The 14179-nt window shown below is 37.9% G+C and overlaps 2 protein-coding genes across 3 annotated transcripts; both read right to left on the bottom strand.

The window, feature by feature from the left end:
• Window positions 1-853: 853 nt before the first annotated feature.
• Window positions 854-6486, bottom strand: LOC120427249 (calreticulin). Its single transcript, XM_039592105.2, has 3 exons — window positions 6268-6486; window positions 6033-6137; window positions 854-2210 (listed from the first exon to the last, which is right to left on the bottom strand). The coding sequence occupies exons 1-3, from the start codon at window positions 6353-6355 to the stop codon at window positions 1174-1176; spliced, it is 1230 nt and encodes a 409-aa protein (XP_039448039.1). The 5' UTR covers window positions 6356-6486; the 3' UTR covers window positions 854-1173.
• A 6525-nt stretch (window positions 6487-13011) lies between these two features.
• LOC120427264 (high mobility group protein I-like) lies at window positions 13012-14179 on the bottom strand. Of its 2 annotated transcripts, XM_039592124.2 has the most exons (3): window positions 14028-14179; window positions 13496-13605; window positions 13012-13404 (listed from the first exon to the last, which is right to left on the bottom strand). In XM_039592124.2, the coding sequence occupies exons 2-3, from the start codon at window positions 13556-13558 to the stop codon at window positions 13066-13068; spliced, it is 402 nt and encodes a 133-aa protein (XP_039448058.1). In that variant the 5' UTR covers window positions 13559-13605; window positions 14028-14179; the 3' UTR covers window positions 13012-13065. The 2 variants fall into 2 exon arrangements, with proteins under 2 accessions (XP_039448058.1, XP_039448059.1); XM_039592125.2 differs by lacking the exon at window positions 14028-14179 and having other exon boundaries at window positions 13496-13697.

The raw sequence follows: 14179 nt of genomic DNA, 5'->3' as shown, positions 1-14179 counted from the left end.
TGGTTTGAATGTGTTGGTAAATTTTCGACAAGAAAGCCAGAACAGCTATTTTTAGACATAAAAGTTCAAATTTAGAAACTAATTTTGTTGTTTTGTGTCTATTCCTACTGAAACAAATTAAAAAATATTCAAATATTGTGCAAAAACATTGCTAAAATCACTTCTCAATTCACCCCATGTGTCTCGATTTGCCCCGGATAATGGTACACATTTAATTTGATTTTAACTAACGAAACAAAAATAAAGAAAAAAAATATTTTCGTCCTTTCGATTTTGCGCCCTTTTCGTCATGTTACTCCCCATAATTTTGACACTAGACACCAAAACTTTGGTACTTTTTAGGCTTCAGTGACATTGTATGCAGATGACAGCCGAAGCATCCCCGTGGGTGTGAGAAGGATACACTCTTGTTTACAAAAGTTTTGTGCCCTAATGAAATGGAAAGCACGAAATATGGTCAAGACTTTCGGATCCAACACAAAACTCCAGCAGTTTATTTTTTAAATTTTCAACCGATTTTATTCAGATTTGTTTTGTCTTCATTATTTTTCTCCTACGCTTCTAAAAAGTAATTCAATTTGAATTAAACAGAGAAAATAAACTTATATACACGCGCACATCATACACATCTAATTCTTGATTCATTCAGTCGCAATCACAAATAGCAAAAAAAAAGTATTGTGTGTGTATTATTTCCCTTTTTTCATTACTCTCGCTGGTTTGTTTGATTTTTATTCTGTTTGTCTTCAACCTTTCTTGCTGCTGCTATTGCATCTACTTTTTTGCGGTCTTGATTTTTGTTTTGTGGGACTCGCGCGCACACGTACACACTGTGTTAAAACGATTATTCAGACTTATTAAGGGTGTCCCACTTTTTTTTTGTTTTGTTGTTAGTTGACGCAGCGATTTTTTGTGTGTTTCTTTTATAAAAGTTGCTGACTTGAAAGCAAAACAGAGTGACTATTTGAACATAGTCGTACTTATTACTGATGCGGGGTTTTGCTCACACATAACCAAAAAAAGGGAAGAAAAAAGAAAAAGAAGGAGATGGAACGATTGTAAGAAGAAAAGAAACTAAAGATCAATAAGTTATGACGACGGGGGTGACGCTAAATGCACATCCTGAGAAAGAGAGAACGACTTCAACGACGTCGGTGCTGTGGGGCAGGCAGTTTACAGCTCGTCGTGTCCTTCCTCTTCGTCGATTTCGGTCGCCTGGCCAGCATGGCTGTCCTCATCGTCTTCATCGTCCAGATCTTCGTCGTCCTTGGCGTCTTCGGCGGCCTTGGCTTCATCTTCGGCCTTCTTGCGCTCCTCGGCTTCCTGGGCTTCCTTGATCTTCTTCTCGCCCTCCTGGGTTTCCTTGAAGGTGGCAGCGGCCTTGTTGGCAGCTTCAATGTCGTTGGTGATCAGGAAGTTGTCGAAGATGGTACCGGCCTTGACTTGCCACAGATCCAGACCAACGCCGCAGACCTCCTCGCGCAGGTACAGGTCCTTGTCCTCGGTGTACTCCGGGTTGTCAATCTCCGGGTGAACCCAGACGCCCTTGTAGCTGGGGTTGTCGATCTGCTTGGGTTTCCATTCGCCCTTGTACTCCGGGTTGTCAATCATCGGTGGCTCCCACTCGCCGTCCATCTCATCGTCCCAATCGTCGGGCTTAGTGGCATCCGGATCCGGAATGTGCTCTGGTTTGTCCCAGTCCTCGGGCTTGGTGTCGTCCGGATCGGCAATGGTGGCACGGTCGTCCCATTCTTCCGGCTTCTTGGCTTCCGGATCCTTGATCTTCTTCGGCGGCAGGAAATCCCAGTCATCCTCCAGCGAACCGGACTCGACCTTCTCGTTATCGATCAACACCTCGTACGAGTTGTCGGCCTTGACGATCAGCGTGTAGAAATGGGTGTAGACGTCGTCCTTGCAGCGAATGTCCTTGTTGATCAGGTGGTTCTTGCCCTTGTAGCTGAAGATGACGTGCACCTTCTTGGTTCCGGGACCGCAAATGTCCGGGCCGAACATGACCAGGTACGGGGTGTCTCCGTGCAGATCCTTCTGGTCAACGCTGCAGTCGAACACCTTCAGGTATCCACCGCCGCAGTCGATATTCTGCTCGTGCTTGACCGAGAACTGGATCACCAGGTTGTCGTCCTTGTTGGAGAAGGGCTTGAACTTGGTCGACAGAGCGTAGAAGCGGGCATCCTGGGACGTTTGAAGACCTGGGGAAGATTGCATAACACAAACATTAACTACTATCTAATCGCTAGCGTTATCATAAATAGGGCACATTCCAACCAACATTAAAGTACCTACAAAGTATCCAACAGAAATCTAAATCGATAACATGGCTTGCATGCCACAGATAAGCCATTACCGGGTACCGGGTAATGCATTCTGTCGGTTCCAGCGTGTGGGTAATTATCACGTGAAACCGGCCAATCACTTCATTTTTTGTGCTTTCTCTCTCATTCTGCCCTCTTGTTCAAGGTCTCAGGCATGCGATGCAGACAATCGAGAGTTCTGGAGAGGGAAAGACCCAGACAAGAGACGACAATGATGAACTGGCGACAACGACGAAAAGACACGTCGTGAGTACAGTCCAGACTCGATTATCCGGAAGCCTCGGGAAAATTTCACTTCGGATGATCGAATCACGATTTTTTTATTATTATCATAATCTTATTTTTATTGGTCGAGCTTAGGTTTGACCCATTAACTACTCTAAAATGATTAATAATTTTTAAATCCAAGATGGCGACCAAAATGGCGGTGTTAACGTAATGAAAAAATGCATTTTTAGATTTAAAAGGCAAAATATGGTCGCAGAACTAAAATTTGATGTTAAAAGTAAGAAAATAAAAAAAAAACGGAAAGAAAAAATCTCATACAAACCTTCGGATAATCGAACTTAGGATAATTCAGTCTGGCCTGTTAACGGTTTGGGAGATTTGGAGGGAGGGTGGCCACTTGTTTTGTGTTTAAAAAAAATCAAATTCTGAACAAATGTCTGTGCGTGTGAATGTCTTTAAGTCCGTGCACCGAAAAATATTCACAAGATTATCTCCGGACTGGCTGAACCGATTTGGACCGTTTTTTTTGAAGATTGGACTTCTGGTTGCTGACATACATCGAATAAAAGTAAAAGATACCAGAAAGTTTAAGTTTTTTTTAAGTTTTGAAATCAAGATTTATTTCCAAAAATATCAAATATTTAATATCACGCCTTTTTTAAAATGTTAGAGCTGATTCTAAAAAAAATCAAAAAAAAAGAATATATCACAAATCTTCTTTTTTTTCAGAGATTCCTTCAAAAGATATAGATTTTCGAATATTGTACCAATTTTGTATGGACGGACAAATTGTATGAAGTCTTGTATGGGTGAACCAATGACACAAAATGTCTTCTTTGGTCATCGGGAAGACCCCCCAAAAGTTGAGCCAAATAAAAAGGTACAAAAAATAAAAATGCTCGAAATCCAACCAATTTTGTAGAGAATTGCTCAAATGCAATTTTCAATACAAGTTTATTATTTGGTTTAAGTAGTGCTTCTTACTTGAAGAATTTAGAATAAAAAAAAAGCCTGTGAAACAAAAGAATAGTTTCAAACATATTTTTAATATTATAGGCCTCAAATCAAATCTTAAATTGATAGCTTTGGCCTATTTTACACTCATAGAAAAAACAAATCAGTACAATGGTTTAGAACGTAAAATCATTTGCTAAACCTAATAAAATTTTGGGAAAATTGTTTGGAAGATGAACAATTATTAATTTTGCTATCCAAATTTGATTTTTTTACCGATATTTGTCATTTTCAGTTAATCAGCAGTTTATAAATCGATAAAAAAATATGAATTTGGTGAAACTAAATCTAAGTGTTTTTTCTTATTTTTACAGCAACTTTTGATTTTTTCTTGTTTTTAATCTATTTTTTAACAAAATTAAGTGACTTGGTTTTGGGATGATTTTGTTATTTCTTTAATTTGCATGAAAAACAGTAAAAAAAAGTTTACAGAAATTATTACATTTCGCATGCATTTTTTCCTATACTAAAAATGTGTATTGTTCTCTTTTTCGTAAAAAATATGGTAAAAAAAATCAACAAAAGAGAATGAGTAAATAAAAATTAATCTTTCAAGTGCACTAGCTCTTCCACATCTCGTAAATTCAGTGAACTTTACCTTTTCTGAAAACATTTTCTAATTGCTGACTACTACCTGGTTAGTTTGTCAAGCATATCGATGTAGTGTGCTGAAAATAGTAGTTTATGCAACAAGTTGCAAAAAGAAGATTTTTTCAGCACGAGTTGTACATTTATCTAACGAGGTTTACCGAGTTGGATAAATACGACGAGTGCTGAAAAAATTAAGTTTTGCAACAAGTTGCTTACAACATTTTTTGCAGTTCCGAAAAACGCTTCTTTAATGGAATTTTATGTCAAACATTCAAGTGTTTAGTAAATTCATCGTTCAAAACAAAAAAATATTGAAAAATGTTATTTGTCGATACTAGTGTTGAAAAGTTCAACTTTTGAGCACCCATTTCAGTGCTGAAAGGTAGATCTTTCAGCAGAAAGGTATTAATTTTCCATTCTGTTATTTTTGGTGGAGAAAAGTAGACCGTTTCGTTTCTCCAAAAGGACAGGAAAAGTTGACAGTTTCGAAGTGGAGTTGCAAAAATATTCTTTAAATATTTAAATATTTTTGCCTCTCAAATGAAATCCTGATCTAGGTTTTCACGACTATGCTAATTTTCTTGTAAATTCTAAATTGAAAAAAGATTAAAAAGTTTCTAATATATACTTTTTTTTATCTGTGTCAACCAATTAATTGTTCAAAAATGCAACGAATTCAAAAATGCAACGAATTCAAAAAAGGGTCCACGTGGTTTATAGATAAAAAAACGAAGTTGACTTTATAGCTGTCGGCCACCATTGCTAGTACCAACCACTAGTGTCTTCCTTTTTATCTACAAGGACTTCGCCGCCCTGGGCTCCTAAGTGTATGAAAGTATGGCACGGAGCGACGGCGCCGAATACCCATATTTACACAAAGAATTTTAGAGTGCCCGCCGCGGGATTCGAACCAGCGACCTCCGGATTGTGAGTCCAGTGCGCGGTCCGATTGATCCACACGGGCGGGACGTGGTTTATAGATAGCCCTATGGAAATCACTATTAGTAAACGGTTGTCAACAGGGCATAAATGATTGCATTATAACATCATTAAACTTTGAAACGTTTTTTTTTTTTCATATACATGTGACGACAACTTTTCCTAAGAATAAAACAAGGCTAAGTTGACCACTTCCTACGAAAAACTAACAAAAAAGTTGACGATTTCAAAACGAAGCCAAGTCATCACCATGCTCTCTACCCCCACGTATGAAGTAGATTAGGCAGAGTTCGTTGGTCCGCCAATATTGCAACACTCGTGCAGCACGATGACGAGGTTGAAGAGGGTGTGGTAATAATGCTCTTCCCAGTTCAGCGTCAGCGCCGGGTAGCAAGAAAAGAAGTGGTAGAATCATGTTTTGGTGTTTGTGCTAGCAAAGTTTGCCAAGTTGGCTTCTACGATGAGTGCTTCTTTGGCCGGTGCCCTGGCGCGGGGTGTTTCTACGTGGCAGCTCGGTCGGTCTGGCACCGACAAGAACGACGCCACAAAAGGGGAAAATGATTCTGATTTCTCACCAATACAAGTGAGACTGGAGGAATAAGAGATTCTTGTTGAGACCGGCGAGAAAGATGATGAAGAGTAAGAAATGCTGTATTAATTGATACCGGGTAGACCGGTCTCGTAGCGTTATGCAATTTCTTCTTATCTGGGCAGTGATACCTTATTGTTGATGCTCTTCTTCAAGCCACGTCGAACTCTGTGTGGCTTAAGCCCACTTAGCATAGTGACAGCACAGGTTGGACGTGACCTAATAACGAGTATCTTCCGCTGCTGGTTGGAAGTGACACGTAGGTGATAACTTGATCCACCGTTACAGCGAGCGATATGTTGGCCAAATATGGCACTACGCCGGAACAGTTCACTCACCTTTGTCGGCTTCGGCGTCGTTGAAGAACTTTCCGGCGGTCTGTTCGAACTTGCCGTACTCGACGCCCTTGTGTTCACTCTGCACCCAGGTCTTTTGCCAGGAGTCTGAAAATAGAACCGAGATTCGATCCCAGATTAGTACACTGAGCTACTTCGCCACAAAGTGGCCACGTATACCCGAGGACCACCCCCAGAACACCACACAAGAAAAAAAAAAAACAAAAAAAAAACTCACCATCCTTGAAGCCTTCTTCGAAGTAGATCTCGGCTGCCACCAGGGCGGCCACCGATAGCACGGCCAGTGCCGTTCCGAAGGTGCGCATTTTGGACCAGCAAAAATTAACACACTACTTTGTGAAGATTCTAGAAGTTTGGAGTCGAGACCCCCCTTTGCTTTGCACAACAGAGAGACCACTGCACCGCTTGACGTTCCGACTACGAATGACCGTTTGGGCAAATCTAGCAGGCCGGTTATGTACGCCCCAGGTCTGCGTCGGCGCGACGTCCCATGTTCGAAAGCCGTCGCGCTGGTGGCGCTCTCGGGCGGCGACGGCTTGAAACAACCCGGCCAGAAGCTAGCACCGACATTTATTTTGTATGGGCGTCTCGCTTTGGCGCGTGGAGAAGTGAAATGGAAGTATGCGAGACGTAGCGCGATTACGGTTTTCGGCGGGTAAGAGAGACGGTTTTTGGGGTGAGTCGTATTGTTGGCAGGGTTCTGGAAAAATCGAAAATCTAGAGTTTTTTTTTAAAGATCCTATAAACATGTGATACACAATAGGTTATAGGACCTTTTCAAAAAAAAAAACTCTAGACATGTTTTTTTGTAATTTCAATTTTATTTTTAATAGTACCTCGTAATTGCGAACTTTACCGCCGACGTGCCTTCCGAGAGGTATTACAGTGAAAATTCTTAAGAGGCAGTATTAGTAGATTCTGCTCGGTTTGTTCTAGAGGTCGTATCAAGGTGCTCCGATTTGGATGAAACTTTCAGCGTTTGTTTGTCTATACTTGAGATGAACTCATGCCAAATATGAGTCCTCTACGACAAAGGGAAGTGGGGTTAAATATTATGGGAGCACCTCGATACGACCTGTTACACATCGGTGAAAAACTCGCTCTTAAACTCTTAAATTCTTAAATTCTTAAATTCTTAAATTCTTAAATTCTTAAATTCTTAAATTCTTAAATTCTTAAATTCTTAAATTCTTAAATTCTTAAATTCTTAAATTCTTAAATTCTTAAATTCTTAAATTCTTAAATTCTTAAATTCTTAAATTCTTAAATTCTTAAATTCTTAAATTCTTAAATTCTTAAATTCTTAAATTCTTAAATTCTTAAATTCTTAAATTCTTAAATTCTTAAATTCTTAAATTCTTAAATTCTTAAATTCTTAAATTCTTAAATTCTTAAATTCTTAAATTCTTAAATTCTTAAATTCTTAAATTCTTAAATTCTTAAATTCTTAAATTCTTAAATTCTTAAATTCTTAAATTCTTAAATTCTTAAATTCTTAAATTCTTAAATTCTTAAATTCTTAAATTCTTAAATTCTTAAATTCTTAAATTCTTAAATTCTTAAATTCTTAAATTCTTAAATTCTTAAATTCTTAAATTCTTAAATTCTTAAATTCTTAAATTCTTAAATTCTTAAATTCTTAAATTCTTAAATTCTTAAATTCTTAAATTCTTAAATTCTTAAATTCTTAAATTCTTAAATTCTTAAATTCTTAAATTCTTAAATTCTTAAATTCTTAAATTCTTAAATTCTTAAATTCTTAAATTCTTAAATTCTTAAATTCTTAAATTCTTAAATTCTTAAATTCTTAAATTCTTAAATTCTTAAATTCTTAAATTCTTAAATTCTTAAATTCTTAAATTTTCAAATTCTTAAATTCTTAAATTCTTAAATTCTTAAATTCTTAAATTCTTAAATTCTTAAATTCTGAAATTCTTAAATTAGAGTTTTGCGGTTCTTCCGAGCTCCGTATTAGTCTTAACAATTGTTAGCCATTCTGATTAATGCATTCTGTCAATGTTAATAATTGCAGTACAGTCGAGAACACCCGAAAATGTATTGCAAAAATTAAAGCGACCAGCCCTACTGCGTTATGTTAACCGCAGAGAGGGTTCTGAGAACGGATCACATTTTACAGAATTTCCGAGGTTTGAAGGATGCGTGGACATACCGTACCACTATAATTATGCGTAGTAAATTAAGTATATAAGCAATAACAATAATGTTTAATAATACAATCACCCAATAAATATCAATTCAATAAATTAAAAAGTATCAAAAATGCCGCAAACCATTGCACGTTTTACCCGATGACTGTTTACACCCGACAGCTGGCCGGTGCTGATTGGTCCGAGTTGCTCCAATCAGCATCGAACAGGCAGTCGGTGAGTTAGTTTCTGTTCGAATCCGCACCGACGTGTCTGGAGCGCTGCTGTCGGCAAGGGCTCGTCCATAAACCACGTGGAATTTTGTTCGGAGGGGCGGGGGTCTTGTCGAAAAACCATGGTCCATACAGAAAGTAAAAATATTGTATGGTGCCATCCACAAATGACTTACCCATTTTCCGAGGATTTTTAAACAAACGTTTTTGTTTGGCAGTTGTCAAAGTTCTTGAGCCAAAACATATGGTACGTTGGTTTGAGGGCTAGTTCCGCTCTAAGTGCCGCGCTCAGAGCTGTCAAAGTGTTTTTTTGAAGAAACTCGCGCTAGTTCCGCTCGGGTTTTGCCGCCATCTTGGAACTGAAACTCTAGTGCCAAACTCGATATTTTTTCAGTTTCATGCGAGTTCCATGCACACTGAAAAAGAATGTTCGTTTGAACCAAAACTGGAACCAACGAGTGCGGCACTCAGTGCCGCACTGGCTGTTCAAACGAACGTACCAATAGACGTATCCAGTTTGAAATGGCCGCTAGGTGGCCAATGGTGTTAGAAATGACAGCTTCCATGTATTTGAATATGGGAGCTCAGGAAAACTCAATTTTTAAGCAATAAAATGATTATTTATGATAAAAGTATTGATTGATTAGGTGCACAAAATGTGTCTAGAATATTATTAAAATAAAAACTGTTCAAAAAATTTGCAATTGAGATAAGTACACCATTCGATTCAGCAGGAATTTTGGGCACCAAAAATATATAGTTTTCATATGTTAAGTATTTTATTTTAGAAGAAAATTAACAAAAAGTATGAAAATCGAGACATTTAGTATGGGAGCTGTCAAATCTCTCACCATCAAAAAGTAGCGTTGAGCTTTCGCTGGATTTGTCTATAGTCATAAGGGTGGATTTGAAATTCTTTAACGTAAAAGTATTGCACATTTTTAGCGTCAAATCCGTTTGGCAAAGTTTTGTTGTGTCACTCGGCAAAAACGAAGGTAAAATTACACTGTCGTTTTTGAACATTCCAACTTTACACAGTATTTAGCGGTGCGCGAAAGGGTCTTGGTGGGGGGACGGACGGAGTGTTCAAAATTTCCAATTTAGAGACCACGTAGTTTATGCACGTTCTCTTGAAGGAAAAGGGAGATTCGTTGACGACTGCTGGAAAATTTCGCGCTCGCGGGGTTTTAAATTTGTTCAGCTTAGAAGCGTGATCTAATAGAGGGAGAGTATTTACCACGTTGATGGAGAATGTTGGAGGTCATTTCGGAATAAATTAGCAGAAATCTGATATTTTAATGTTTTTTTTTTTTTTTCGTCATTTAAACCAGTTCCCATTTTGTAGTGCAATACACACGCCATATGATATGCTTCAGCATTGTATTCCAATCATTTTTTTTAACTCAGACCAAACCGTTTGGGGGATTTCCCGCTGGGAACGCAGTGCTATTAATAAATTTAAATTCATGTTAAAATGGTGTCATGAACAGATAATAATAATGAATGAAACGCAGCAATAATCGTTTCGGTAACAAACGTTTTAGACACAAAAATGTACCTATAGGTAGGTACTTCAGCAGCTTGGCAAAACTTCAATGAATATCTCAATGATTCGTTTTATGTTTAAAAAGAAATGTTTAACACTGGAACGCCCAACGCCTGTCTAACTTACACGGACGCCCAAGCCTCCCAAAAAAGGTGGAACGGTAACTTCAACTCGCTGGTTCTCGGCCATTACTCAACCAATCGGGACGATTCTTGTTTCCAGTGGTTTGTATGAATGTCTAGATGATCCTAAAATTTGGCAGAACTTGATTTGAGCAAATCTGTAATTTCTGCGACCGAAAACATCGTTCCACCTTTTTTAAAACAACTGCCTCCGCGGAATTTTTGGCGAATTTTTTTTTACACGCGAAAAAAAAAAGGTGGAACGATGTTTTTGATCGCAAAAATTACAGATTTGATCAAATTAAGTTCTTCAAAGTTCTAGAATCATCTAGACATCCTAACAAATCACTGGAAAGAAGAATAATCTTGATTGGTTGAGTTATGCCCGAGAACCATTGAGTTGAAGTTACCGTTCCAACTTTTTTGGAGCCTTGGGCGTTGGAATGTTTAGGAAGGAAGGGAAACAATATAAAAATTCAAATTACAAGCCATGGCTTGAACATTTCAATGAAAAAGGGCTTTTAAAATCTAGAGTTTTTTTTTTTTTTTTGAATAGGTCCTATAAACATATAAAAGACAATAGTGTATAGGTCCTTTTAAAAAAAAACTCTGGAAATGCATTTAACACCAGTCCAGTTGTTTTGCAATTATAAGTTTAAAAAAATCTGAATTTTTCTTATTTTCAGTTGGTTTTACTTTAATTAAAATATTCCAAGTATTTTACAAAGCTTTTTTCGACATACCTCCTCATGGGCAAAAATATTGTTTCAAAAAACTACAAAACATCAATGGAAATTTTAAGTGCAATCATCTGAAATCAATCAAAAATGTATTTCTCTGCGTTTAGAATCATTTTGAGCATGTTCTGGTTTATTCAAAAATAATTTGTTTTTTTGTGCATTTTAGATGATTTAATGTATTTTCGCAAAAATGTTTTTTTTGTCCAATCTTACATTTTTTGAAAATAATGATTTCAATTCAACTTTACGGGTGCTTTAAAACATTTTGTATTTTTTTTTTGTTGAAATGTTGAAATTCTGGCTCTCAACGATTTTTTATTAGTCACACTTAATTTAAAGATAAAATTACGCTGTTACATGAATTATGCAGATTACATGTCACCATTTTCGAAATATAAAAATACTTTAATTTTTTTTATTGAAAACACAAGTACCTTCAGTAAAAACATTTTTTTAAATACTTAAAACAATAAAATCAACAATACCTATAAAAAACTACTATTTTGTGTTTTCTATATATTATTATTCACATTATTATATTATTTTATATTGTTTTCAACTAACGGAAATGCTGAAAAAAATCATTTGTTGAAACTTCAGCTGAAAAAAATATTTTCTAGTCTTTTAGATAAAAAATTACGTTATTTTTTCAGTCCCGCCCGTGTGGACCAATCGGACCGCGCACTGGACTCACAATCCGGAGGTCGCCGGTTCGAATCCCGCGGCGGGCGCTCTAAAATTCTTTGTGTAAATATGGGTATTCGGCGCCGTCGCTCCGTGCCATACTTTCATACACTTAGGAGCCCAGGGCGGCGAAGTCCTTGTAGATAAAAAGGAAGACACTAGTGGTTGGTACTAGCAAGGGTGGCCGACAGCTATAATGTCAACTTCGTTTTCGTTATTTTTTCAAATATCTTATTTTGTAAATTTAGCCCGCAAGCTCATTTGAGCATCAAATTTGGCCCATCATCCAAACACTTTGAGACCCCTGACCGCTAAGTATGCTTTAAGGTAAATTTTTGGGTCCACATTAAGTTGGGTTCTCTCAATTATAGCTATTGGAATTTTTGATAAGTTAAAATTTACACTTTCTGAATAAGAATATAAGAGAAGCATTGGTTCATTCGAACTTGAACATCTTACATTGAACATCCAATGTTCTAACAATTTCGAATTTTTCAAATGTTTTTTCTGATTAGTTTATATAATTTTGCTCAGATATTTATAAGTTTTAAATTTCGAACTTCGGATAATCGACCATTTGTTAAAAGTTTTAACCTAAAACATATTTTAATTCATTCTAAATGGGAATTATTCCAATCAGTTTTAAAAAGATGCCACAATTCCCAGATATATAGTATATATCTCGGGTGAGTTTTCAAAAATCCGTAAGAGCCACCGTGACCTCGGACACTAATATTCGTTTTTCTCTAAATTGTAATAAAATTTAACTTATTTTTAGTTTGGGGCACTTGAAAGACGTGTAGATGAACAATCTTAAGCATTTTTGAAATTGTTTTTTCATAAGTAGGTCGAATACCGAGGCAAAAAAAGGCTTTGGTTACCATTGGCTCTTACGTCTTTTTGAAAACTAATCCGAGATATAGATATATAGTTTTATCTCAGAAAGTTTTTAGGGTAAAATTATATTTTTTAACATTGATTTAAAAAATATTACACCATGAAGTTTTACACCTTCCATATTTACACAATCTTTCACTGTGCAGTTTTTCCTTGAAATGTTAAAATCATGGCTTGAAAGTATCGAAAAATCAAACATGCAAATTGAAACAACAACCGATGTAACTTAGAATTGTTTCTTTATTTCACTACTAATGCCGAAAGAATACCGGGTTTTCCTTAATTTTGTTTTACAATTGTTCAATTCTTCGTTTTGAAATATTTTTGTTTTGTTTGTGATGTCGACGGTACGCAATTTTGTATGTGTTTTTTTTTTAATTATTTTCTCTCTCTTTCTGGGACATTGCGTTACTTCCGCGTTTGATATTCTTCGTACAAGTGTATGTTATTTTGAATCATTTTGTTTCATTGTTTGTCTGGTTTGGGGTTTTTTCTTCTTTTGTGAATGGAGTTAAGTGTGTGGTTGTGTATGGATGTGTATGTTATATTAAAATGTTACGTTTTGCTGAATATTACAAGTGTTTTCTTCTTCTTTTTGTTTTATTTAGTTTAGTAAATTGTTAAAGTTAGTTTAAGGTAAGAGTGCTTAAGAGTCGGACTCGTCGTTCTCCTCGCTCTCGTTTTCCTCCTCCTCGCTCTCGTCGTCGTCGTCGTCGTCCTCCTCGCTGGACTCGTTCTTGGCGGGCTTCTTCTTGCCTCGGCCTCCGCCTCCGCCGCCGCGTCCTCCCTTTTTCGCTTCCGGTTTCTTGGCTTTTGGCGCCTTTTTCGCAACGGCACCCGCCCCCTTCGGTCTGCCCCGGCCGCGCTTCGCCACCGGTTCCTCGTCCGAGGCCACCGCCTTGTCCTTGTCGGCCTTGTCCTCGGCCGCGGCCTTATCCTTGGGCGAAGCGGCCTCGCGGGCCCGCTTTTTGGGCGCGACGCTGTTCTGGTGTGAGGAGAAGGGAAAAAGAGGAAGAATTAATTTTTTACCGTATTTTGTGCGAGGGGTTGGCCAGGAAGAGGGTTGGCGTACGTACCTTTTCGGGGTTGGCAGGGCGGCCTCGACCCTTTTTCGGTTCAACGACCTCTGTGTCCGACATTTTGATTTCCTGAGATGTTCCTAGCTTGTTTCCTCTTCACAGGTGCACTGAAATTTGGGGAAAATTGAACAAAATTTTCTTTTAATAAAACTAGCACAGAATTTTCTCAGAAATGCTAGAAAAATGGCCGGTCAGCGCAATCCACCATTATCTAACAAATTTTCCCAAAAGCTTTCCACAGCATCACTTTTCTTTCTTCCCTAGAGAACACACACACACACTTTCGAAGCACGACGACGCCATCATTGCTGCTCCCCCCACAATCGCCCCCAACCGATCCCCGGGACCAAACTTGAAACCTTCAATTTCCACCAGGAAATTCACTACCCCGGCCAAATCCCACAACTTCCGGTCAATTATCCCATCCACAGGCACAATCCAAGCAACTTTTCACTCACGTTCTCCCACTACTTTCAGCCCACCAGAAGAGGATCCGGATTTTCCCGGAACACACACGGCACAAACTTACCTCCTCGTGCTCGTACCGCTATCGTGTCTGATGCCTGTCTGTGTGGCTAAACGCCGAAAAAGTTCTCGCCGACCGTCCGCCGACGCCGGAGAAACAATTCTTGGTGTGGTTTTGGACGATACGCGCGCGCTCCCCTCTCTCTCGCAGACGAG

This window comes from Culex pipiens, chromosome 1 (genome assembly GCF_016801865.2).
Source record: "Culex pipiens pallens isolate TS chromosome 1, TS_CPP_V2, whole genome shotgun sequence".
NCBI classification, from domain to species: Eukaryota; Metazoa; Arthropoda; class Insecta; order Diptera; family Culicidae; genus Culex; species Culex pipiens.
Note: the sequence above shows the minus strand (reverse complement) of the source record. Positions and strands in the feature narration are given on the sequence as shown.